The sequence below is a fragment of the Sinocyclocheilus grahami genome, unplaced genomic scaffold (genome assembly GCF_001515645.1).
Source record: "Sinocyclocheilus grahami isolate Dianchi unplaced genomic scaffold, SAMN03320097.WGS_v1.1 scaffold1682.1, whole genome shotgun sequence".
Lineage (NCBI taxonomy): Eukaryota > Metazoa > Chordata > Actinopteri > Cypriniformes > Cyprinidae > Sinocyclocheilus > Sinocyclocheilus grahami.
The window spans coordinates 90,700-118,647 of NW_015506861.1; the positions used below are offsets into that span (position 1 = coordinate 90,700).

The 27,948-nt window shown below is 40.6% G+C and overlaps 1 protein-coding gene across 1 annotated transcript; it reads left to right on the forward strand.

Annotated features, from left to right (window-relative positions):
* Window positions 1–27,754, forward strand: LOC107572021 (vam6/Vps39-like protein). Its single transcript, XM_016258421.1, has 24 exons — window positions 1–570; window positions 2,396–2,461; window positions 2,564–2,628; window positions 2,994–3,036; window positions 3,426–3,520; window positions 4,565–4,663; window positions 4,747–4,839; window positions 5,146–5,329; window positions 6,218–6,338; window positions 8,110–8,230; window positions 8,322–8,451; window positions 11,250–11,392; window positions 11,479–11,619; window positions 12,563–12,704; window positions 13,389–13,475; window positions 14,501–14,574; window positions 14,654–14,870; window positions 15,988–16,116; window positions 17,558–17,660; window positions 18,283–18,328; window positions 20,141–20,290; window positions 20,482–20,616; window positions 20,945–21,036; window positions 26,626–27,754. Exons 1-24 carry the CDS (start codon window positions 498–500, stop codon window positions 26,702–26,704), a joined length of 2,628 nt encoding a protein of 875 aa, XP_016113907.1. The 5' UTR covers window positions 1–497; the 3' UTR covers window positions 26,705–27,754.
* Window positions 27,755–27,948: the final 194 nt, after the last annotated feature.

The following is a 27,948-nucleotide window of genomic DNA, read 5'->3' on the forward strand; positions in this document are numbered from 1 at the left end:
AGTTCCCGCAGCACGTACAGCTCGCTGTCAAACGCGGAATCCAGGCAGATATCAGTTCACATTAACGGACAGTAAAGCCCGAAATAAACCACGGCATCGCGCAGGACAATGGGATGAAATACATCCGGAACCTGAGCATCGCGGATCTGTGTTTGGCGAGATTTAAGGGCGAAATATGAAAGCTACGTACTAGCCAACTGCTCATGACACATTAACAACACAAGAGTTTCAGTGTTTCCTTGCGTCTTTTTGGACACGGGACTCTAGAAGGATGGAGTGGGACAATTCTGGGACATTTGACAAGAGTCAAGCTGGTTAACAGAGACGTCAACCATCTATATAACTGTTGTGTAGCAGTGGCTTTCTTATATTCTGTTTGTTAACTATTGTTCTGTCAACTGCCAGCAGATTATACAGTGGCCAGGGTGTTTTAGTTTCTGTTTGATCATTTTGGGTGATTTATCTACGTGTGTTTGGTCGACCATAAGAGCTCCAGTATGCATGACGCATACGAACCAGTTCCTATCCTGGAGAAATTACCCCTCCAGATCGACTGTCTGGCGGCCTGGGGTGAGTTCTGCTTCCCTTCCCTTCAGCTCCCTTCGTTAGACACCTTTAACACTCATATGGAGTGTCGCTGTTGTTGATAATAACTGTGTGTCAACAACATTTCTTTAGCCGCATACATGGTATGGGCGTCTAGTATTTATTTTTTTAATTTTTTATTTATTTAGTCACTTAGCAGACACTTATCCAAAGCGACTTACAAATGAGCACAATAAAAGCAGTCAAAACTAACAAAAGAGCAACAATATATAAGTGCAAATGACAAGTCTCGGTTAGCCTAACACAGTACACATAGCAAGGTGTATATATATATAGATACATACATACATACACACATATATATATACACATACATATATACATATACACACACATATACATATATACATATACATACATACAAACAAACAAACAAACACACACATACATATATATATATATATATATATACATATACATATACATATATATACATACACACACATATACATATATATACATACACACACATATGTATATATATATATATATACATACACATACACATACATACATATATAGTATTTCTACCTAGACAGATTTTATTGGTCAATATGTATCGAGTTTGTTCTTGATATACTTCTTGATTTTGCATGTTTCTGAGTCAGCTGACCAGCTTCTTTTTTTGCCAGGCAGCTCATCAGCTCGTGAAACAAAACCAGAGAAAGGACATTTTCTGGTTTTGTTTCACGAGCTGATGAGCTGCCTGGCTAAAAAAGAAGCTGGTCAGCTGACTCAGAAACATGCAAAAGCAATGTCTAGTTTGACAGATCAGCAGGTTTTGAGTCATGGCCAGAGAAAGCACAACTATTCCACGATCTGACTGAACAACAGATGTTTGATTAGTTAAGCAGCTCTCAAGGTGTTGGAAGTGTAGTATGACTGTAGGTGTTTAGACTAGACTCCAGCAGGGAACTGAAAGTTCAGTAAAGTACAGTTAAACCAAGTGGTTATGAGGTTGGCTTGTACATCTACGTATTGAGGGTGTGTGATTATTAGAGCCATGTTAATCAATGTCTTCTACTAGATCACACAAGGAGTATTTTAAGGTATCTTAGGTCAGTAAATCTCAACCTTTTGGCGTACCGGACCCCAGTCCAATTCAGAAGCATCCTCAAGGACCCCCAGAACAAAATTGACTCGTATCATTTGTGTCTTTGTGAGGACCAAATGCAGTCAAGTATAATTCAAGTTAGCTGACTTGTCCAGTATTTGGCCATATCATCAGCTATATTGGATTTTTCTTTCATGGGAACATGTCATGTCAAAATATACAACATTTATACAAAAACTCATACTTTATACGGACCCCCTGGCCTTATGTCATGGACCACTATGTTGAGAAACACTGTCTTAGGTCAATCCATCTCAAGTGGTCCGGTAAAGTAAAAGTGAAACTTTGCGCAATCTTGAACATGACATTTGAATATGCAAAATATTTCCGTATGTTCATGTACGTGTGCCCTGAAATGTGCTCTAGAGATCAGTTTTTGTCCCAAAGAGCTTGGACCATACTTAGCTGAGATATTAAGTTTTCCGTAAACGTCCAACCAAAGTTTTTTGTGGGCCAATAAATAAATACAATTAGACAAAATAATAATAAAAAAAACATTTTGCATTACCAATACATTGAGGTAATCAGTAAATAAATTAATAGATAAAAAATGGTCAAGCAACTTGAGAATGTTTGGACCTGTAAAACTGACCTTCTTAATTCTGAATTATACTGCAAAACTAGTTCCATGAACTTATTTGTAAAACTTTGCCGATAATTGTACTGTGTTTGCAGATGATTGGCTCCTTGTGGGGACCAAACCAGGCCATCTCCTTCTGTACAGGATCAAGAAAGATGCAGGTGCGTAGTTTTGTATTTGCATCTGTGCTTGTATTTAGCATTAATCTTTTGTTGAATTGATTATTCAAGTTTAAGTGATAATCTTTTTTTTTTTAAACACAGGTACAAACAGGTTTGAAGTTACTTTAGAGAAATCCAATAAGAACTTCTCAAAGAAGATCCAGCAGGTATACACAGATGGATATTAGTCGACCCAAATTTAACCATTATGTTGTTCCATTGTGACGTCCATGAATAATACTTCACTTTAGGCCTGTTTCTCACACAAAGCTACTGTATAGTAGCTTATAAATATTACCCACAAGTCTCATTGACTATGTTTATGGTGTTCTTGGGTCCTTTTTTGGAATTTGACATCTATGGTCACATTAAACTGATTTTATGGGCAAACTGCATGAAGGTCCTTCAAAATTTCCTTTTTATACATCGCACACATCATGAGGGTGGGATAATAATGGCAGTGGTGAAAGTCTCTAAAGGAAAGACTATTGTTTGCTGCTTCTAACATTTGTTTTTCTGTTTCCTCTCTCAGCTTTTTGTGGTGTCGCAGTACAAGATTTTGGTTAGTCTGTTGGGTAAGTATTTTTTCCAGATTTGTTTAGTCAATGACTACATTTACATGTGCACCAATAATTTAGCAAAACTTCATTCAAGCGCAAGCACATACACAGTTTGGTCAGAGTGGAATAGATTTGTGTTACATACCTGTTTATTGTAACTGACATCGCCATATGCCACATACTGTATTTTTGAGCTCAATCGCATCAGTTTGATCAGAGTATTGGGTTTACATAAGGTTAATAGCAATATTGCCTAAACATAGTCATTGTCATATGATGCTTTGTTTGTGGCTTGCATTTGAGGAACTTATATCATAGATCAAATTGATGTGGTGTAGTGTAAAGTATCTTAAGGACCTGTGTAGTTTTGGTGTCAGCAGTATCATTGCCCTCTTTTGTTTCAGAAAATAACATCCACGTTCACGACCTGCTCACGTTCCAGCAGATAACTGTGGTGTCCAAAGCCAGAGGGGCCACACTGTTTGCCTGTGACCTGCAGGTAGGTTAAAGAATCACTCTGGCCTGTTTGTTTGCGTGCAGCGGCCCAAAAAGTTGTGTTTGTGAAATGTTAATAGAACATGTTGATGCCTGAAGTTGCTCTGCTAAGACACCTGTGTGAATGTGAAGAGAACTTCATATATCAACCAAAAATCACAGCCACAGTTGCTTAAAGTTCATTCCAAAGAAGAAAAAAAAAAAAAGTAGCAGTGACTTGGACAGACTTTAAGTATCATCTCCACTTAAAAAGATGCAATCTATTCCTGTTTACATGAAATAAGCCTGCTCCCAAGCAGCTTTGAGCTTACGGACCTGTTGCAATGACAGCGACCCCGGGATGAGCTTCGAAGAACCGAACAATCCTGGATCTTGTCAAATCGTCAACAGTAAAATCCAGCTAACTGAGTAACCCAAGTATGAAGAACGGGCCCCAGTGGTAGTTTGAAGCTGTTTACCTGCCGGAATGAACTTGTTGAATCACGTTTTGGTCTGATTTTGTTTGAAATTACATCACAACAGTTCGTTCTCTGATTGCCCTTGAAGTACAGTATATCAGGGCCTTGAGTGTGGGGTCACCAAAGAAGAAAAAAAAAAAAAGAAGCAGTGACTTGGAAAGACTTTAAGTATCATCTCCACTTAAAAAGATGCAATCTATTCCTGTTTACATGAAAGCAGCTTTGAGCTTACGGACCTGTTGCAATGACAGCGACCCCGGGATGAGCTTCGAAGAACCGAACAATCCTGGATCTTGTCAAATCGTCAACAGTAAAATCCAGCTAACTGAGTAACCCAAGTATGAAGAACGGGCCCCAGTGGTAGTTTGAAGCTGTTTACCTGCCGGAATGAACTTGTTGAATCACGTTTTGGTCTGATTTTGTTTGAAATTACATCACAACAGTTCGTTCTCTGATTGCCCTTGAAGTACAGTATATCAGGGCCTTGAGTGTGGGGTCAAAAACTTTTGGGCCACTTCACTAAATGTAATTGTCCATTAATGCTCTGAACCCCAGATCTGATTTTTCTTTTTCTTTCTCTCCCTCTTCAGCAGTCCAGCTCTGGCGAGGCCAAACTGCGCATGTGTGTTGCCGTCAAGAGGAAGATTCAGCTGTATTACTGGAAGGACAGAGATTTCCATGAATTACAGGTCTTGAGGCTTGGAAACACAGAAATGAAATATTGGTAGTAAACCATAAGATTAGCCTAAATCATGTTTGGTCACTATTGCAGGGGGATTTCGCCGCTCCAGACATTCCCAAGTCCATGGCTTGGTGTGAGAACTCCATATGTGTGGGTTTCAAACGAGACTACTATCTGATCCGGGTAAGTCAAAAAAATGTAGTTCTGCTTACGAATATTGTAGTTTGCATTGCAGTTTTGTCAGAAGTTAGCCAGCAAGTGAAACAAACCATTTTGCTTCCTCTTAGACTGATAAAAACCAAATTGAAGCTTGCTGAATTCTGGTTTTATTTACAGTATATATCAGATGGACTGTGAGCAGACTATGGGAGTGCCATCTGAGGCTGAGACCAGATTCTCTCTCAAATTCTGCAGCTGAATGTATCATAATATGGATATTCACTCACATTAGTATTTTTTGGGGGTTAATCGTGTGACTTTTCTCTTCAGATGGACGGACGTGGCACAGTCAAAGAACTGTTTCCCACAGGGAAACAGCTGGAACCATTGGTGGCCCCGCTGGCTGATGGGAAGGTCGCAGTGGGTCAGGATGACCTCACGGTTGTTTTAAACGAAGAAGGCGTCTGCACTCAGAAATGTGCCCTTAACTGGACGGACATTCCTGTTGCAATGGGTATGTATGATGTCAGTCTTAACAAACATGATTCTCATGTACTCATTAGCAACTTACCGAACATGTTTGTTCACGAGTTCAGTCACTGATAAAACAATGTGAACGACTTGTCAGATGATCAAGGAAAACTAGTGTCCAATTACCATCTCAAAAATAAACATGGCTATTTTTAATTTGTAATTCACATTTGTGTTAAAAATGTAGCAATAATGAGCAAAAAAAGTAAAAAAATCTCATCAATGTCGCATACAATCAAGTATCCACAAGCTTACTATATATAGAAAGCAAAAACAAATTGGTGGCAAAACACACCTAACATAATATAATTTCTTTCACCTGTTGTTAATAATAATAATAGCAATGATTCAATAATTGACCGTCATTTCTTTTTTAATAAAGGAAAAGAAAATATTTGGTATCAGAATTGGTTTCGAGAATTGTGACATTTCACCGGTATCTAATATTTTGGTCTCATAACAACCTTGTTTCCTGAAAAAATAACAATGTCATGACATACACTGTTACCATGAAATAAAGTTACTTCTGTGTAGTAAACCGCAATATTTACCTGTATCTATTTTTATTAAAACATTTTGAAAACTTGATATAAACAAATTGATTCATTAAAATGAATCTGAACTTATTCATGGAAGTGAATGAATGCAAGAGCTGTTTTAATATTGATTTATGACCAACCCACACAGAATCTGTGCCTGCAGAAAAATCCACAGATTTCCACACACTAAGAACACCCAACATGCACAAAATCCATGCTAACAAAGAGAGTACAGACCTGTCAGCACTTTTTAACACATTTTCCTTTTTTCAAATCCATTCTACTGATTGTTCAAGTCATTTCTGAGTCTGTTTTCACATGTCTTTCATTAGAGCACCAGCCACCGTACATCATCGCAGTGCTGCCACGCTATGTGGAGATCCGCACGCTTGAACCCAGACTGCTGGTGCAGAGCGTAGAACTGCAGAGACCGCGCTTCATCACCTCCGCTGGGTGAGACCTCTATATCAATACATTTCCCAGCATTTCAGCTATCATATATTAGTTCCTCTATTTTCCACCATTCGTTAAGAATATAGTAATGTCCTATTTGTGAATGAATCAGGTTCTTTTTCCATTAGCAAAACTGTCTGAATCAGTTCCCACTTGTGTTCAATGAAGCAGATATTTACCTATGATCCATTGAAACAGACCTGCAGATGCATCCTATTTGAGAAGAAGGTCTTACTTAAAGGGTTAGTTCACCCAAAAATTAGCCCATAAATTACTCACCCTCAATGCATCCTAGGTGTATATGACTTTCTTCTTTCAGACGAATCCAGTCGGAGTTATATTAAAAATGGTCTTTGATCTTTCAAGCTGTTTAATGCCACTCAGCGGGTGTTGCATGCATCAGTCCAAAAGAAGTGAAATAAAAAGTGCCCATCCATAAAAATAAAGTGTCTGACGTTGGTTTTCACGAGACTCACCGGCGCACGCGCAATGCTGAACTCATACGTCATGCTCCCGGAACTGCTTCCGTGTAGGACTGTTGGCGCAAGCTACAATAAAGTGATTATTACATTTTGAATATGGATATTTTTCTTACAAAAACTCATCGATTCGCGTTCACCCCCCAGAGCCGTGTGAGACACTTTTTGTTTATGGATGGGCGCTTTTTATTTCACTTCTTTTGGACTGATGCATGCAACACCCGCTGAGTGCCATGAAACAGCTTGAAAGATCAAAGACAATTTTTAATATAACTCCGACTGGATTCGTCTGAAAGAAGAAAGTCATATACACCTAGGATGCATTGAGGGTGAGTAATTTATGGGCTAATTTTTATTTTTGGGTGAACTAACCCTTTAAAGGGATGAGCTTGTTTGCTCATCACTGTGTCATTCCAAACCTGTATCATTTCTTCTGCAGGTTCACAAAAGAAGATATTTTGAATATCAAACTAGATTTGAGCTCACTAACTTTCATTGTATGGACGAAAAAAACAAAATATCTTCTTTTGTTTGAAACGACATGAAGGTGAAATAAATGATGAACTATGGGGGGTGAACTATCTCTTTAAATTCAACACTTGCATGTGCAGTTTATGAATGTCTCTGTACTGCAGGTAGAGACATACTCACACTGGCCCAGCTAACCAATCACAACACACACTGGCCCAGCAAACCAATCACAGCACACATTGGCACAGCTAACTAATCACAACACACACTGGCCCAACAAACCAATCACAGCACACACTGGCACAGCTAACTAATCACAACACACACTGGCCCAACAAACCAATCACAGCACACACTGGCCCAGCTAACCAATCACAACACACACTGGCCCAGCTAGTGTGTGTTGTGATTGGCAGCACTCGGCTGGATGATTGTAACCACTATAAGTTCATCTGCCTTGTGAAAACTAGTGTGTCTCGGACATAGTGATAACACTCGCTGCCTTCTCTAGTGCAGCTCAACCAGGTCTCGTCCCATTCGTCGATCTTTGTGATATCACAAATCCCGGAAAATATGCCTTGTAGTCCAAATGAGTCATTCGTTGTAGTTTTTGAAAAGTGTTTTCTGTTAAATAAAATATCTCCTTTTGAATTGGACTTTGAGCTTTGTAACTTTGCAAAAGTTTTCTTTTATGCTCAAACAGCAACATTACAGACTGACTAGTGAAAAAGCACAATAGGACCCCTTTAAGGTATGTTTTCATTGAATTGCTGTGAAAGGAGATCTGACTCTGTTCTTTCTTTCCCTCTTTAATTTCACAGATCAAATGTCGTGTACGTCGCGAGCAATCATTTTGTTTGGCGTCTGGTGCCCATCTCTATAGCCAGCCAGATACGACAGCTGCTACAGGACAAACAGTTTGAACTGGCACTTCAGCTAGCGGTGAGAAACTTTTTAACATCCCCTAAATACTAAACGCAGAGTACACAGTGTTCTCATATGTTGACCTTGTTTTTGTCTCATCTTTCTTCAGAAAATGAAGGATGATTCAGATGCAGACAAGAGACAACAGATCCATCACATTCAGAACCTGTTTGCCTTCAACTTGTACTGTCAGAAACGCTTTGACGACTCCATGCAGGTGTTTGCTAAGTTAGGCACAGGTGAGTTCATACAGCAGTGATGCTGCACCACAAATGAGAATAGAATAGCATACAAGTACGGAAAGACTCGTCCAGTGTGTGATACATCACACAAACAAATACATAAATAAATATTTTGGACTAAATTTAAAGGGGTCCTATTATGCTCTTTTACAAAGTCTTGATTTATTTCTGGGGGTGTACTAGAACAGGCTCTCATACTAGGTCATTCGAAAAATACATTATTTTTCACATATTTTACATTATTACAACACCTCTCTCCCCAGTCTGGCATGAACCAATTTTTTTATTTATTTGCACATCTTTTTAAGCCATTCGGTACCAGAGGCGGTGCGCAGTCACAACCAAAGTGCGCTCGTGCGTATATAAAGCCACCTTGCCAGTACCAAATTGAGTTTGCTACCAAATAAGCTCAGCAGAACCCTGCACGGGCCTCAAACATATGCCCTAGTCCGGCCCTTATCAGACTGAGTCCAGTCCACACAGACTGATCAAATCAGTCATTTGAAAACAGCGTGAGTGATTCAGCTGTACGCGTCGTCTTCAAACGGCTTCACATCGGCACACCTTGTCTGCGCTACAAGAGCCGCTGCACGCTGCGATACAAGACTTTCACTCGCGTTTCGGGACAGTTGACAGAATTGTCACTTGCCTAATCGGGTCATTGTTGCATCGTCAGACAATTTTTTTATTTATTTGCACATCTTTTTAAGCCATTCGGTACCAGAGGCGGTGCGCAGTCACAACCAAAGTGCGCTCGTGCGTATATAAAGCCACCTTGCCAGTACCAAATTGAGTTTGCTACCAAATAAGCTCAGCAGAACCCTGCACGGGCCTCAAACATATGCCCTAGTCCGGCCCTTATCCGACAGATTATCAGAATTACTGGCCCGTGTCTTTTTTCTCTTTCTCTCTTCCCCAATTACACAGCTGCTGTTGTAGCCATTAAAATAGTTCAGTTTAGTTTTTAATGGCAAAAGTGGTTATATATATTTTCGTTTCTTTATTACGTTAATTTAGACATATCATATGTTTGGAAAATGTTTTTGTTTGTTAAATTCAAGTTTTTGTTTTTCGGGCTGAAATGCAGGGCTCTAAAGCGCAGCTTGTTGCATTTAAGCAGTAAAAATACACACAAAATGACACCAAAATGGCCATCCTGGCCACACAGTTAAATAAATGATAATATTCAGTGATGTGAAATGTGGAGTAACGTCTGGCGCAGTTGCAGCTTGTACTTATTACTAAAACAAGAAAGCAAACAAGTAGCATTAATAGTCATTCATTTTAGTTAACATATGCTATGATGATTTGAAAATATTTTTATTCTTATTGTAAAATAATGGAACATTTAGGTCATGAATATTGTCTCAAAAGTCATGGAAAAGTCATGGAAATTTATTGGTAAAAATGTGTACGAACCCTGTTGGCAGCTCTCGGCGCCTGGTCGGGAAATGTCATGCCCCCCTTACCATAGCCACCTGCGAGCTTCAGTGTAAATATTGCGTCAAAATCAAATCAATTTGAGCGTGATTTAAACCCGGATGATTGTAACCACTCTAAGTTCGTCTGCCTTGGGAAAGCTAGCGTGTCTCTGACATAGTGATAACACTCGTTGCCTTCTCTAGTGCAGCTCAATCAGGTCTCGTCCCATTCGTCGGTATTTGTGATATCACAAATCCCGGAAGATATGCGTTGTAGTCCTAACGAAGTCATTCGTTGTAGTTTTTGAAAAGTGATTTCTGTTAAATAAAATATCTCCTTTTGAATTGGACTTTGAGTTTTGTAACTTTGCAGATCTTTTTAATGCTCAAACATCAACATTACAGACTAACTAAAGTTGAAAAAGTGAAAAAGCATAATAGGACCCCTTTAACATTCATGTTTTTGAAATACATATAAATTTTCCATCCATTTTTATTACACAGTTTTAAATAAAAAAAGTAAGATTTCTGTCATAGTATGTTTTAAAGGTTTATATATTTTACATCAATAAATTATTTTCAATCTCATATATTTCAAATAAATGAATAATGCTTGTTCCACAGCTAGCCGTATTTAACCGTGTTCATACTATTTAACTGAATACATTTGTTTTTGCTGTGAACATATTTATGCTGAAAATATGATTAATTAAATAAAATCAAATAGATTTATATAACGTTGAGTATATAGAGCGCAGAAATCTTCCTTTCTTGTATGATTGGCAAATATGCATCACATATTTGATTTTAATTGTTTATTATTTTATGTTAAAACTGCGATCCAAATGGATGGAATGTGCAATTCAAATGCATATATCTTAAATTTAGACCTAAATGCTTTTATTTATTTATTTAGTTAGTTAGTTAGTGACATACCAAGTAAATAAATTGAGTTGTAATTTTTTTCCTTTATTAACACATGCTTGAACTTGCTGTCTGAGGCTGAGTTGCATCATTTAGTCCACTAGAGAGTGCCATTGGACCAGGAAAGAAAGATGTGTGCATAATAGAGACATATTTTTGTATGTTAGCATCACCCCGGTTCCTTCAACAAAAACCCAATAGTTTTGGCGTATGGATTATTGCATAGAATAAACACTGTGACCAACAAAGGTTTATGATTCTTACATGTTTTGTTCATCATGATGATCTTCACAAATGAACACAACATTTATGAATTTTGAAGCCTGAATACAATCTCCAAAAGTAAAAATATCTTGAGCTTGTGTTAAACAGACCTCATTTCAGACATTTAACCAAAAACCTATCGACTTCAGGATGATAAAAAATCTGCTTTTCTCTTCTCTTTTATAGATCCCACTCATGTTATTGGACTGTATCCAGACCTGCTTCCCTCTGACTACCGCAAACAGCTGCACTACCCCAACCCTCTGCCCACACTGTCTGGAGCCGAGCTGGAGAAAGCCCACCTGGCCCTCATAGACTACCTGACACAGGTATTCACGATTCATCAATTTCATATTAAGTGTTTTTTCAACTTTTTTGCGTCTTGTTACAGTTTTCTCTAACATGTTTTTGATAGAAACGCAGTCATTTAGTGAAGCAGCTGAATGACTCGGACCCCTTCACCACCTCCCCTCTCATGGAGGGGACCCCCACCATCAAGAGCCGCAAGAAGCTCCTTCAGATCATTGACACCACTCTGCTTAAATGTTACCTCCACGTAAGGCCTTCAGATCGTTCTCTTACAAAATATTTCCATTTCAAATAAAATGCTGTTCTTTTGAAAATTCAGCTTTGATCACAGCAGTAAATTACATTTTAAAATATATTTCAATAGAAAACTGTTTTTTTAATTGTTCTAATATTTCACAATGTTACTGTTTGCGTATTTGTTTATTTTACTTACCTTTTTTTTTTGAGCAAGTAATTGCAGCCTTGGTGAGCATAAGAGACTTTATTTCAAAAAGATTAAAAAATCTTGCAAACCTTAGATTTTTGAACTGTTACATACAGTAGGTATACAAAAGAATCACCCCCCTTTAAAAAAAATCACATTTTGTTGCTTTGCAGCCTGAAATAAAGACGGACACAGTTTAACTGTAAACTGTATTTACTCAGTGCAACTTCCAAGTGAAAGATAGAACACCAACATGTCATAAATAAACAGAATCATGGAATGTATCTGTGATAAATTGGATGCTGCAAGATCATTTGTGGCTGCTGCTATGCTAGTACTTTTCTGATGGAATTTTGTGACTTTTCAGAAGCTTACTTCTAAATATCTTTATTTTAAATTTGCTACGATAAACCAAAGCAAAAGATTGTAAGATGTGATTAATTCTTTAGATAATTGTACCATGAACTCAAAAATATTTTCCTTAAAACTTACAAAAATGCAATTTATCTAACATTTTTCAAATTCTCTTTCTTTGTTTTTGAAATGCTTATTGCTCTTAATTGTCCTCAGTAGTAATTTTAACAAGTCAGTCAATCATTACTTTAACAAGTCAGTATGAGAGAGATGAGATATGAATGTATAAGTACTTGGCTATGATGCCTGAAGCAGACAGTAGACAGATCTCTACAGTTACAGCTAGTTTATCTCAATTTACTGTAAAGGTGTGAATGTAGAGAATGGTTTATGTTTTGTTTTTTACCTGCAGACCAATGTAGCTTTGGTGTCGCCTCTCCTGCGTCTGGAGAACAATCACTGTCACATAGAGGAGAGCGAGTATGTGCTGAAGAAAGCCCACAAATACAGCGAACTCATCATCCTCTATGAGAAAAAAGGCCTTCACCAGAAAGGTGCGCTCAGTCTTCTCAACTCCTGCTTACTGAGAACATGCTTCTAGATTGTCTTATGAGCGTTTATGTGTCCTTGAGTAATCTCCATTAGGAGCGTAATCTCTGTTGTGTCCTCAAGCATCTGAATATGATTTGGAGGGCTCCGATCAGCTCTTGTTTACAAAGATGCTCTAATCATGTCCTGGGCTGTTTTGTTGATGACATGCCTTACAGAAGAGACGATGAGGACCAGGCCGTGTCCATACTGCCTAATAAACCCTGACTGCAGCCAAGCAAACTTATACATTTTTTATATTATATACACATCACTTTCATGACTATACACAGATTTCTGTTTTATGCATGCATTCTCACACAGTTGTTTTGTATTGTTTTATTAGCAACTAGTAGAAAATGTATTTTCTTTTTTTGTTTGTCACATTTTGAGTGTGACAACCTGTTTTATTGAGGAAGTCCATACAAACTGAATGACTATTTTCGTGAATTGGATGCTGTTTTGCACTGTATGTTCTGTAATAGTGTATGTTGACTATTTATTGTCAGTATATGATTTTACATCACCAGTTTTTCTCTCTGCTGTGACATCAGAACTCACCTAAGGATACATAAACATTTTGTCTTGATGCTGCAGATAATAATCTTCCTCATTCAGTTCAATAGACTTACAGAAGTGTAATTGTCCAGCTCTGCAGGTTCTGCTGGATCAGTCCACTAAAGCCAACTCTCCTCTGAAGGGTCATGAGAGGACTGTACAGTATCTTCAGAGGCTGGGTGAGATGACCACACTCAAGTACTGCATGTATACAATTTAATATAGTCAACACACTGTGTATTAGGATTGTACACATTAAAGCTTAGTGTTTATTTAGTATAACTATTTTGCTTGAAGGTCAAGAAGTGAGCCAGAATCTTAAACATGTTCACAGTCCCACATGACCTCTGCAGCTGCAGACGTTCAGTAGATTATTTTGCAATATGGCTTAGTGCAATTATCAAATAGCAAAGGCTGCGACTTCAATAAATATATGCACTGCATGTTTCAGAGTGAAGCATGGCACTGTGTTCATTTACAGTTGAGCAGCTCATGATCCATCCATGCTTTCAGCATTTCAGAACGTTATGGTTCGCAGTAAATGCACAAAGTCCATCTGCTCTGAGTTTGGGTCGCTTATAACATGCATTTGTAAACATTCGCCAATCTGCAAAATACAAATTTTATGGTTTAATGTTCGAAAAGAAAAAAATAAGAGCCATAAATATTAGTATTGTAATTTTACAGTTGCACTGAAAAATAAAATATTCTTAATTTTATATTATTTTTCTTAAATGCTCTTCTTCACTGTTATATTTCTCAGCGAAATATTACAATGGTATTAGTAGTCATATTTTGTTTTAGTCATTATTTTTAGTAAGAATAGCCATATTGATGTATAACTGTTTTTACTAAAAACTAACAATTTTTATCAGAAAACACACAATTATAGATAATCGCAAATAGATATTTTCTCAAATCTTGTAGCCCTACTCCCCCTTTCATTTTTGTTTAGTAAATATTCTCACTAATTAGATTCTTTCAGCTACCAATAAGAGTGTAGTCCTCTCAGCTCCATTTAACATTTTACAATGTTAAAATCTATTTCACGGATTTTTCCCAAAAATGCAGTAAATGCAAAAACAGCCAACTGATTCTGATTGATAAGTAACATTCATCCTTTCTGACTAGTTTAACAATATGTTGATTTATAAGACAAATGATCCAGCTCATCACTTGCATGCATCGGTATCTTTCTGCACAGGTGTGGAGAACCTGGGCATGATATTTGAGTTTTCACCGTGGGTTCTGAAGATTTGTCCAGAGGATGGACTGAAGGTGGGATGAACATAGTCTGGTTGTATTTATATGTACTCTGTTCTTCAGAAGATCTTGAGTTGGGGTTTTCTACTTTCAGATCTTCACTGAGGACCTGACGGAGGTGGAGACTCTGCCCAGAGATAAAGTGTTGAATTTCCTGAAGGACGGCTTCAAGGAGCTTGCCATCCCGTACCTGGAGCACATCATTTACATGTGGGACGAGACACGCCCCGAGTTCCACAATGTTCTGATCCAGCTCTACCTGGAGAAGGTGCAAGGCCTCATGAAAGTGTACCTCAACTCACTGCCTGAAGGTCAGACTCGCACTGCTTTATCCGAGCTGCTCTAGGAGTGCTGCTGGTAACAATAATATAATTCCTGCTCAAGTAATACAATAATGATGCAACAGAAAAACACAGTCTTGGGACAATTTCTCATTAAAAGTGAAATTCAGAGTCTATATGCAGCAGTATCTGAAACTATACAGAAGTCATGAACACTGCAGCATAATCTGTCGACTGGTGATGATTAGTAGTTTTTTTTTAGTTTTTGATATTTGGTACAGTCATTTTTAATTCTCAGATAGAAGTGATTCAGACTGTATAGTTATTAGAAAAATGCATAATCAGTGCAAATTATAAAATAATAATAGTAATTTTTAGCATTAGGGTAATTTATATACAGTGACATCACACAGTAGTTGAAAACATTGGCTACTGTGGAAAAATGTGCAGAACCCAAGATATCCAAAAAGCTACAACACTTATATAATAAATTATTCACAGAAGCATAATTATACAATTTCATATGATGTGTTCGATGGATGGATTGTGCTGTTTAAAGCACTTGGCAGGTGTTTTTCCCCAGCATGTCACTTTTTTATGGTTATGTTCTCATCAGTATATGAATTCATGTGAGTATTTCAGTTTTTCCTAAAATGCAAGCTAGTTGTGATTGGCTTTATTTTATTGTATTTGTGTGACTACTGTGTAGCTAGTAGAAAATGTATAACACGGCTCTTGCCATGAAAATTGCCTCAGCTTCTAATATGGCATTTAAACGTATTCTACCTACCTACTTTTAATTAAGCCACCAAAACATTCATTTAATTTTTAAGGAAAGTAAACAAAATAATATTTTCTGACAATTTGCTCTTCACTGGATCTATAAGTTTGAATAAACCCTTTATTAGCGACACAATTGTTCTTTGTGATGGAAATTATAACACAACGGAAAGGGAGTCATAATTTGTGTAAAAATTTGTGGTAGTTTATAGGGTGTGGGCTAGAAAGGGTTTTACAAAAAGAAAAAAAACGGAATAATGGATAGCAAAAAACATTTGTGACACAAAGTATCCATAAACATGTCTAAAACGAAAACTTTCTGTCTAGATGAAATAAAGGCCAAATGCATTGTGTTGACTGTGTCCAGGTGTTCCAGCTGTAGCTGCAGGAAAGGAGGCAGGAGAGCTGGGGGAGTACAGGAACAAGCTTCTGTCGTTTCTGGAAGTTTCCAGCAGCTATGAGCCAGAGAGACTCATCAGTGATTTCCCATTTGATGGTGAGTCCACAGGTCAGAGATATTACAATAGAATATAGCTGCAAGCAGCAATGACGGGCCCAAGCCCCCCGGTGGCATCAAGAAAACAGTGCAGAGCGGGCAATATGCATTAAATCTGGCAGTCTGGTTGTTGAGTCACACCAATGAAAGGGTTACTTAACAAATACATACATATAGAGGGTAGGATATATACAACTTTTAATGATCTATAAGAATTTTTAATGATTTGAATGATCTATTAGCATTTGTAAAGTAATTATATAAAACTATATTCACAGTACAATATATTTCAACTGAATCTATGCATTTATTTGTCATTATAATGGATGGAAACAGACAGGAGAAAGATGAGGCTTAAAATAATTCTTACCCTATGACTCCATCTAGTAGACAATCGTAGTATTACAGCCTTCATTTGTCAGCTGAAATGTCTGATAGTTTACAATTTGCTGTTAGGCCCCTGAGCATCAGAAATTCATGAAACGAAGCATGTTTCATCAGAATGACTTGACTTGTTGAACAGTGACCTTTAAAGATAGGCTATAAGACGTTTTCTTTTTTGCTGTTATTTTCATAAATCACCATGGCAACACCGTTTGAGATATCCAAAAAACGTTCACAAGTTAGGTTCCTCAGTGTTTTGGCATCATGTTGACAAAGTTTGGTGTAAATCGTATGAAAGTGTTTGGAGTTTAAAAGTTTGAAGCGTTGCCATGGCAAGAGTATGTAAGATATCAAGAATCCCTTCGCAGTTTTACATCGGCCATATTTTGACATTATTCTGATGAAGTTTGACGCAAATCGGGTAAAAATAACAGGGTGATTTCACCTCTGAAGTTTGACCAAAGTCAGTCAATGAACAAGTTATAACACACTTCCTGTTTCCCTTTTTTTGCCATAAATTTGTCACCTCATTATGGCCAAACCATTCGAGATATCAAAAATCTCTGCAATTTTGCATCCTCAATGTCTTGAGATCATATTGAGTGAGTTTGGCAGTGATTGGATAAAAACCCTAGGGTGAGTATACCAAAATCCAGAGCATGTGTTTTACAAACAATGCAACATGGCTGACTTCCTGTTGGGCGGAGCACTGACTGTCAGAACGAAAGTTGTTCGGGCTGATGAGATCTATATGTGTATGAATTTTGGTGACTGGGAAACGGTGTGTGCTACAGAGCTTGTCAAAAATGGCCTTATAAAAGGACCCCCCCCCGGTGACCTTCTGCCTGGCCCTGATGGCCACAGATTTCAACTTGTGCAAATTTTCAAGAGTTTTTGAGCATGATAAGGGCCCCAAAATGCCCTGGATAAAAAAAATTAAAAAATCCTTAGAAAAACAATAAGGCCCTGCGCCCCTAATGGCTTGGGCCCTAAAAATCTAGAACAACAATGACAAATACTGTGTTCCTTCCTCCCCTCCTCTCTCTCGTTCTCTCAGGTCTGTTGGAAGAGAGGGCTCTTCTGCTAGGTCGTATGGGGAAACATGAGCAGGCTCTCTTCATCTATGTTCACATTCTGAAAGACACGCATATGGCTGAAGAGTGAGTGTCGCTCTTTACTCATCCCTAGCCCTGTTCTCCATCACAAAATCAACATGAAATCAAAATATACATTATTTACTTTTTTAATACACATTCCTGCCCTTATTCATCAGTGTAACATTATTCAAAAAGATAAATGTTTGTCTGCGATGAAAGTCGAAGTTGCTCCACCCAGGCTGCACTATTGTTTATGTTTACCAATAGCCAAAAAGTTAAGTCATTGTTTTATGCTGCTTTGGTAGGTAGCACAGTAATGTGATGCATAGCGTAACTGTAGGCTATTAAAGTTGCAGCAATAATAGCAAATGTCATTGGGGCCATTGGGATACGTGCAGATGCTCTGGAGGGTGAACTTTACAGTCAACCTCCATGTTTCTCTCAAAAAGCTTCTTCAGAAGTCCTCCACTGCAATCCACTACAAACTCTCATTAAAGTCTGACTCCATTCAGATGTGAAACACTCACTTTCAATTAATTGCTACCTACCAATTTCAGTGCATTTCATGTTGACTGTTCCATGAAAGGGAAACTGACTTTAAACTTCATCATTTATACCATTTAGGCTTTTCTCCTGTAATGTTCCTGTGTTTACACTCTTTTCTGTGTGTTCTGATCTTCCTCAGGTACTGCCACGGTCATTATGATTCTTCAGCAAACGGCAATAAAGACGTGAGTGCTGCGTAGTGACTTTTCACCAGTCTTATTTGAATGGTTTTCATTGTCACATTGTAACTGTACAGTAGAAGTTGTATAGTCACTGCAGTCTGGCTTGTACTATATCTTGTACAATGCAACAGTCCCACAAGGATTTTGTGGGACTTTTTTCTGCTTTGCTGACAATACAGAATAATAGCTTGCATACTTTCACTAAATCAGTACCGTATTTATTTATTGACATGGATTATATACTGTACATTTTAAATGTTTTAAATTATTCATGTTTTTACAGTTTAACAGTTATAAAAAAAACTGTACTTATTTAAATATAAACTTTATTTAATTGTAAATCTTTAAAATTAGGAAATAAGATAAACATTCAAGCTGTCTGGAGAGACTGAATGCAAAAACATTATAGGGGTCATATGATGCTATTTTCAAAGATCATTTGTGTACTGGTGTAATATAATATGTTAGCATGCTTTAATGTAAAAAATTCATTATTTTTCCATACTGTACGTTATTATAGACCCAGTCTTTCTAAAACACGTAGATTTCTACAAAGCCCCTCCTTCGAAAAGAGAAGTGTGCGCAGATTGGCCGAACATCTCAAGTGTTGTGTCAGAAATGCAACGACCTTTACCATAATCGCGAGCTTCATCTTCAAAAGCAATTATAAAGACAGTTAATAATGTCGTCAGTTTTACCATATCAGTTAGAGCCAGATAGGGCTGCACGATTAATCGAAAGCAATTGTCATGCGCATTTTGATAGTAATGCCGGTTCTGTAATCAGCAGGAAATCATCATCCCGTGCTTTCAGATGGAGCAGAATTTACTACACATAACCCTAATTCACTGACAAGTTTTGCAAAAAAATCGCTTCATAACGTCAGTCGAGTGTTTGAAATAAATCCTTCTGTGAGATGATGTGGCTTCTTACACGGAATAAGGCACGCAACATATTTCATAGTATTTAAGCAGTGATAAAGGCATTGCATTATAAATATACTTTATTTTAATGAAAATTATAATAATAAGAACTCAGATAAACCATATATTGCTGTAGTCGTGTGTTTATTAGTCACGTTGAATCAATGAAAGCAGTTGAATCTTCTGTTTATTCAGCTGCAGCGATTCTTCTGCGAGGCATTTTTGGAGTTTCAGCGTGAGAGCGCCCTCTGGCCTTTGGATGGAGATTTACTGCTGATCACAGAACCGTGCTTCACTGAAAGATACGCATGACAATCGCAGCTTCTGTCGAGTCGCGATCTCGATTCCATTTCGATTTAACGTGCAGCCCTAGAGCGAGAGTCAGATTTTGAAAATGCAGATGACCAAGCTGATCGATAAATCTTAACCACTGATTCCTAATTGCATCCACTTTCAGAAGGCCATATAAAGTGCTTTTGCGTAGAAACGCACAGCGTCTCCACAATGGTGGAAACAACACTACTGCGATGAGTGTTTTAGGGTGTCCAGTTAATGAACATTCTGATAGCTAATGATAGCAGTAATAATGATTGCACTAATAACAATGTTATTAAGAATGATATGCCCATCAATTATGGTTGCCCATGCACAAGTTTTTGAGTAATATTGTGTCAGTTGTGATGAGACTTTACAGTCATGAAAGTTGCCTTTAATATTTACTGTAGTCACTATCACACAGATACAGTACGTGCGGCTTTAAGTCTGAGGGTTAGTAAATATAGTTGTCAATCCCAAACACGGTGTAAATGTGGTCAACTGCAAATGTAAAACCATCTCTCTTGTGATGAAACTCCTTGTCTAATGTTAACAGAGGTCTGCGTCCTGTCTATAGGTTTATCTGTCCCTGCTCCGCATGTATCTGTCTCCTCCGGATGTGCACTTCCTCGGGCCTATTAAGATGGAGTTATGTGAGCCACAGGCGAACCTCCAGGCGGCCCTGAAAGTTCTTCAGCTCCACCACAGCAAACTAAACACCACCAAAGTGAGCATCCATCGAGAACACATGGAAATATCCATTTGAGTCTGGAATTGAAGACATTATCACCAAACCATGACCGTTTCCTTTCCTCACCTGTCTGAGAGTGAAATACTGACATACTGCATGCTGTAACAAAGCCACAGACAGAATCCATGGCATGTTCTCTCATTGTGTTTCTCTTTGTCTCTCGTAAGGCCATAAACCTGCTGCCAGCCAACACACAGATCCGAGAGATCCAGGTCTTTCTGGAGAGTGTGCTAGAGGAGAAGGCTGGGAGGAAGCGCTTTGACCAGGTCCTGAAGAGCCTCCTTCAGGCCGAGTTCCTGCGGGTACGATTACTTGTGAACAATTTGACTCTGCCCGCTAAAGACTCACTTACTTTTGAAGCTGTATTCAATGTTTTAAAACAAGGTACTGGTGAATGCATCATTTTGTCAGAATACGAAGTTACTTGCTGGAAAATCTAGCTTGTTACTGGAAAAGATGCAATACTTAAAAACAGCCGAGCTTCTGTAATCCTACTAAAAAAAAATTTAATTAAGGGCAAAGCTGTATGCTAGCATACGCGCTTTAAAAGCATCACTAATTCTAACTCTCCAAAATGCCCCTATGTTTAATTTAATGTAATTTAATAATGTTTTTTTTGTTCGTGTGCAGGTGCAGGAGGAACGCATCTTTCACCAGCAGGTGAAGTGTGTCATCACAGATGAGAAAACCTGCAGAGTGTGCAAGAAGAAGATCGGAAACAGGTGTGCTTCATGTGAATATCTCATATTACTGCAATATTCTGTTCTGTAACACACTGGCCTGTGTACACCATGCACAAATCAAGCTGGGGTTTTTTTGTGATGCAAAAGTACATACTTGAGTGTGTAGCGAAAGATTGTAGAAGTAATAGGACATTATTATCACATCATAAATACTACAGACATGACAAAGTAAATCTGACATCTGACAAATTACATTGAGAGAAAAAAAAACTTACTCAATTACTAACGTAACCTCGGTTCCCTGAGATACGGGAACGAGTACTGCGTCGCTAGATGCTGCGGGAAACTCCTTTTCTCCGATTACTGAAGCCTTTTTTTTTTTTTCAATCACAGCAGTGCATCTGCACTGCCATTGTTTCAGAAATGAACCAATGACGGCGCAGCTCACCAAAATGGGCGGGACATCTGGCTATATAAGCAGGTGCTCGGCATAGGATCATATCAACTGAAGCGACAACAGAGTCGTGCAGCGTCATAGCACGGTTAGCTACGCAGTACTCGTTCCCGTATCTCAGGGAACCGAGGTTACGTTAGTAACCGAGTATGTTCCCTTTTGATACTTCACTTGTACTGCATTGCTAGACGCTGCGGGAACCTATTAAATCACACCGTGCTATGGTAGATGAACGACTTATAAGTAATTGTCCAGGGCGTCCAGAAGGGGGCCTTGTAGATCAACTACAATGTAGCAGGCCATAGCCAGAGACCCGGATTCTTTTCGGGGTCAAGAGGAGGCAAAGAAATGGCCCAGACTAAGCCCAGACGTGGGAACTTCAGTGGGTTCGAAACATAGTCAAACCCAGCAAGGATTAAATCCAGCCTAAGGGTGCGTCGCTAGATGCTGCGGGAAACTCCTTTTCTCCGATTACTGAAGCCTTTTTTTTTTTTTTCAATCACAGCAGTGCATCTGCACTGCCATTGTTTCAGAAATGAACCAATGACGGCGCAGCTCACCAAAATGGGCGGGACATCTGGCTATATAAGCAGGTGCTCGGCATAGGATCATATCAACTGAAGCGACAACAGAGTCGTGCAGCGTCATAGCACGGTTAGCTACGCAGTACTCGTTCCCGTATCTCAGGGAACCGAGGTTACGTTAGTAACCGAGTATGTTCCCTTTTGATACTTCACTTGTACTGCATTGCTAGACGCTGCGGGAACCTATTAAATCACACCGTGCTATGGTAGATGAACGACTTATAAGTAATTGTCCAGGGCGTCCAGAAGGGGGCCTTGTAGATCAACTACAATGTAGCAGGCCATAGCCAGAGACCCGGATTCTTTTCGGGGTCAAGAGGAGGCAAAGAAATGGCCCAGACTAAGCCCAGGCGTGGGAACTTCAGTGGGTTCGAAACATAGTCAAACCCAGCAAGGATTAAATCCAGCCTAAGGGCAGGGATATGGTTTCTGGAGCGTTTGAGCTCAGAGAGACAGTTAATCAGAAAGAACCTGAGCCTGCAATGCAGGGACGTCCAGGTTGTAGAACCTGACTAAGGTGGACGGCAAGGACCAGCCGGCCGCCGCACAAATTTCTGCAATGGACACACCACTGGACCATGCCCAGGATGAGACCATGCCTCTCGTGGAATGTGCTCTGACCCCGATTGGGGCATTGAAGGTCCAAGGAGGAATATGCAAGAGCTATTGCGTCAACTATCCAACGGGATAGTCTTTGCTTTGTGACCGGAAGCCCCTTGGTGCGGCCACCAAAGCATACAAAGAGCTGCTCCAACTGCCTAAAGGAGGCGGAGCGGTCAATGTAGATTTGTAATGCCCTGACAGGACAGAGCAGATTTAGCTCCTGGTCCTCCTGCAAGGGGGGGAGCGCAGAGAGCGTGATTACTTGTGCTCTGAATGGGGTAGAGAGCACCTTAGGTACGTAACCATGCCTAGGCTTCAGGACGCCCTTGGGGCTGTTAGGCCCGAATTCAAGGCAGGAGGGGCTCACAGAGAGTGCCTGTAAATCTCCAACTCGCTTAACCGATGCCAAAGCTAATAGCAGAGCGGTCTTTAGCGACAGGGGTTGAATATCAGCGGATTGCAGCGGTTCAAAGGGGGGGCTTTTGAGCGCCCTCAGAACCGTAGACAGATCCCACGTAGGGATCGTAGAAGGGCGAGGGGGGTTCAACCTCCTAGACCTTTAAAAAATAGAACAATGAGGTTGTTCCTGCCAACCAATATCCCGTCTATAGGAGCATGAAAAGCTGCTATAGCCGTCACATAGACCATAAGATTGGAGGGGGTTCGACCCTTATCCAACAGCTCTTGAAGGAAGGACAATATCGAAGATATGTCACATGTGGATGGATCTTCACCGCGGTTTGTGCACCAAGCGGTGAAGACCAACCATTTGAGAGCATAGAGGCGCCTTGTGGACGGGGCTCTAGCCTGAGAAATGGTATTTAAGACACCCTCTGGGAAGTTCATAGGCTCTCATTGAGAGGCCATAAGTGTAGGGCCCACAACTTGGGTTGGGGGTGCCATTTCGTCATGTTTGCCTGAGAGAGGAGGTCCCGTCTCAGGGGAATGGGCCATGGAGCTGTCGTGAGCAGCTGAGACATCTCTGAGAACCATAGTTGGTTTCTCCAGAGCTGGGCCACTAGAAGAACCTTGTGCATTTGTTCCCTGATTTGCCTGATAACCTGAGGGATCAGGGCGATTGGGGGAAAAGCATAAAGGAGAAGGCTGGGCCAGTAGTGGGCCAGCGCATCGCTTTCCTTCGAAAAATAGATTGGGCAGTGAGAGTTGTCTTCTGAGGCGAAGAGGTCGACCTCTGTCTTCCCGAAGATCTCCCATATTCTCCGAATTGTCTGGGGGTGAAGCATCCACTCGCCAGAGGGGACGTTGCCCGAGACAGCATGTGTGCTCCCTGGTTCAGTTCACCCGGTATGTGCGCTGCTTTTAGGGAGCGCAAGTGGCAATGTGCCCACTTTGCCATCCTGAAGAGGCGTGGGGAGGAAAGGCCGCCCTGGCGATTTATGTAGGATACTACTGTCATGTTGTCCGATCGTACTAAGACATGGCATCCTTCTAGATGTGGTAGGAAGGACTGTTAGGCCTGATGCTGATGCTGCATTTCCAGGCAGTTGATGTGCAGCTTTGCACAGCCCGTGTTTGACGCATCTGTGAAGATGACCTTCCTTTTGTGCATCATCCCCAGGGATACGCCCTGTTTGAACCACGAAGGGTCTTTCCAAGGGGCAAGGGCTGCGATGTAGGCTTGTTCCACCTTGATACCAAGGCGTCTGTGACGCCAAGCATGCGAAGGAGGCCTAACTGCAGTACTGGCGATGCAGAGGCCATAAGGCCCAGCATCCTCTGAAACACTCTGAGAGGAAGGGACGCGCCAATCGTGAAGGCGGTCGTCAGCCGCTCTATAGCCAGGACACGTTCCAGCGAGGCTACAGCTCTCATTTGGGTTGAGTCGAAGACAGCCCCCAGAAATGAGATTCGTTGGCTGGGAATCATCGAGCTTTTGGCATAATTGACCCTGAGCCCCAAGCACTCTAAGTGGTTGAGGAGGGAGGATCTGTGGGCTATCGGCCTCTGACTGGGCTAAGACAAGCCAGTCGTCGAGGTAATTCAGAATGCGGATTCCCATCTGTCTCAGAGGGGAGAGAGCCGCATCTATGCACTTTGTAAAAGTGCGTGGGGCCAGAGACAGCCCGGACGGCAGGACCGTATATTGATATGCCACTCCCTCGAAGGCGAATCTCAAGAAGCACCTATGGTGGGGGGCTATCTGAATGTGAAAGTAAGCATCTTTCAGATCCAGAGAGCAGAACCAGTCCCCTGGGCGAATTAGCGAGAGGATCTGTTTCAAAGTGATCATTCTGAATGTGCACTTTACTAGGGCGTGGTTCAAAATCCTGAGATCGAGGATGGGCCTGAGGCCACCATCCTTTTTGGGGATGAGGAAGTAGCGGCTGTAAAAGCCTGACTCGCTCTGAGCTGGTGGGACGATTTCTATGGCCCGTTTCGCCAGCAGCACAGCCACCTCGGAACGAAGAACGCAAGCGTTCGTGTTCCCTACTAAGGTGGGGATCACACCACAGAAACGTGGGGGTTCTCGAGCAAATTGGAGTTGATAACCTCGTTTTATAGTCCCCATAAGCCACTTTGACACACCGGGGATGGCCTGCCTGGCCTCGGCCCTTGTGGCAAGGGGTTGAATTGGTTCAGGCAGCGGGTTGCTGTGAAGGGACCCGGGGATCGCCTTGTTTGGAAGAGGAAACCTGGGGTCCCTGGCGCTTCGGGAAAGGGTAGCGCTTTGCAGAGCGTGAGTGCTGCCTGGGCTCAGGCCGTGCAGAGGGCTGAGACACAGGAGGCGTAGTCTTAACTGGCTGTTGAGTCGGCGCCAGCTTGGGGTGACTGGCAGCAGCTGCAGAACTGGAATGCTTCGGCAGGAAGTGTCGCATGGCTTGGGACGACTTCTGTGCAGCCGTGAAATGCTCGGCGAACCCTTCCACAGCAGGTCCGAAAAGGCCAGTGGTCCCCCACCTGGGAGTCAGAGAAGATGGTTTTATGCGCTTCTTTGATCTCTGTCAAATTCAGCCACAAGTGGCGTTCTTGCACTACCAGGCTAGCCATCAACCTCCCAATGGCCTGTGCAGTCGTCTTTGTGGCGCTGCGCAGCTCTCTGAATGCTGCAGAGTGTTCTGGCACAGACTCAGAGGTGTGCAGCCACCGCTTCGTCCAGAGGAGGCAGCTTATCGTAGCCCTTCTGTGCAGCGCCGTCGACCGTAGTGAGGGCGGGAGAGACAGAAGAGCGTAAAAGAGCTGAGTAGGGGGGCGCGCCATGACTTCGTCAGCTCGTCGTGAACCTCTGGGAAGAAGGGCGCAGCTCGCTGAGGAGGGGTCTGGCGGCATCCCGGCGTCCATACATCATAAAAAGTGCTCCACATAAAGATTTGCTTCTGAATTTGATTTGCTTCTGAAGACCTTTATTAACCCTCTGGAGCCGTGTGGGACACTTTTTATGATGGATTTGTGCGCTTTATTGGGCTTCAAAATCTCGATTTTTTTTCCCCCCCATTCACTGCCATTATAAAGCTTGGAAGAGCCAGAATTTTTTTTTATATAACTCCGATTGTATTCATCTGACAGAAGAAAGTCATAAACACATAGGATGGCTTGGGGGTGAGAAAATCATAAGGTAATTTTCATTTTTGGGTGAACTATCCCTTTAATAGGAGACCTTTTAAAGGTTTATAAGTTATTGTTAAAATTTCCCTATGGAGAACATGAATGGAGCTTTTACTTCCAGACCCAGACTGTTAGGGTTCCACCAATCAGAGAAGAGATAGTGTTACCATAGAGGTAGTAATTAATAACATAATTGAGTCATGAATTTTTTTTTTATGTTCCTGAAATCACTGTCTGTAGTGCTGTGCTTCACCTCTACAAGCTTGTCGCTCTTTATTAAAGAATGAGTCTGAAAAACACTTCCAAAAACAAGCCACTGATCAAGTGTGCAGTTTCACTCTATTAGTGCTAACTATGATGTAGGGACTGTTTGAGGGATTTACTGTATGAATATTTACATTTCTGTGTCCTCTTCATATCCAGTGCCTTTGCCAGGTATCCAAACGGTGTGGTGGTTCACTACTTCTGCTGTAAAGATCGCAGCATGTGTCCAGCGGAGTAATCAAGCCTGCAGTCTGGAGATGCCGGAAACACCAAACATGCCGAGCACAGAGAGCTCGGCAAACGTGACGCATCTGTGTGAAAACGCCACCGAAGGAAACCACTCTCTTTCTCTATTTCTCTCACTCTTTCCAGTGGAATGGAAAAGCCGACACGTCTGTCTGATGAAAATAAATCAACTTCCAAAGTAAAAAACAAATATGGACAGTGAGACTAAATTCAGATTTGTAAAGTGTATTACTTTGAAAGCTTTGCCTGAATGCACAACACAGACCCCTGAGAAGCACTTATTCCCTCACATCCCACCTTTTCTTCTTTGCGTACAGTGCAGCTTTTCATTCAACATGACGCTTTGTCCAATGCCTTTAGTGGTGAGGAAAGGCCTGTGTTTGTGTGCACCTTCAGGTGTTTAGGACTGTTACTCTGAGCTGTTTTGCTTCATTCTGTTAGCCTGAGATGAAATCAGACTCCAGATAAAAACCTTAATGTGGCCCCTCTACAGAAAGGCCAGCACTGGCGCGCACACTGCAGATCATTTACAGTCAAATACTGGCCTAATGTTAATTACAAGTTATATATAGACAAAATACTGTATTTTTAGTAATACAGTAGTTTACCAAATACATTTACCTGTAATACTGTAATTTTTTCCACTAAATTGCAGTCTGGTAAATTACTGTATTATTAAAAATACAGTATTTTTCTGCATTCTGAAATAATTAAATTACAGTAACTGGCTGGCAACTTCTGGCGTAGCTGTATTTTACTGTAAATTTCACAGTGTTTTTCTGCTATAGGCTGTCAGATGGAAGGACGAATGCTTCCTCTAGTTTCAAAGATAACTTGTTTACGGCTAGAAGTCTGGATGTGTATGTTTTTTAACAAAGGCGTGTCATCTAATGTTTCTAGTGGTTTGGGTTGTATGAGGTTTTGGAGAGCGGACAGGTGACTCCACAATCACTGTAGCATGCCACTTTTTCTCTTCTGGTTACTTGAGTGTAGGGCTGTGCAATTAATCGCATGCGATTATCATGCGCATCTCGTCAGTAAAGCCAGTTTCGTGATTAGTAGTAAATCTCCATCACTTGCTTTCAGATGGAGCGGCATTTACTACACAGAGCTGTAGTTCACTGACAAGTAATGCAATATCATGTTCATTATCGCAGGCGATTTGATCTGCGATAATGAACTCGATATTGCCTAACTGTCAGTGAACTACGGCTCTGTGTAGTAAATGCCGCTCCA

Coding starts and splice junctions, on each gene's coding strand:
- LOC107572021 (XM_016258421.1), top strand. CDS start 498: ATGCATGACGCATACGAACCAGTTCCTATCCTGGAGAAATTACCCCTC. Junction 2,462..2,563: donor CAGGATCAAGAAAGATGCAG/GTGCGTAGTTTT, acceptor TTTTAAACACAG/GTACAAACAGGTTTGAAGTT. Junction 16,117..17,557: donor CAGTGATTTCCCATTTGATG/GTGAGTCCACAG, acceptor TCGTTCTCTCAG/GTCTGTTGGAAGAGAGGGCT.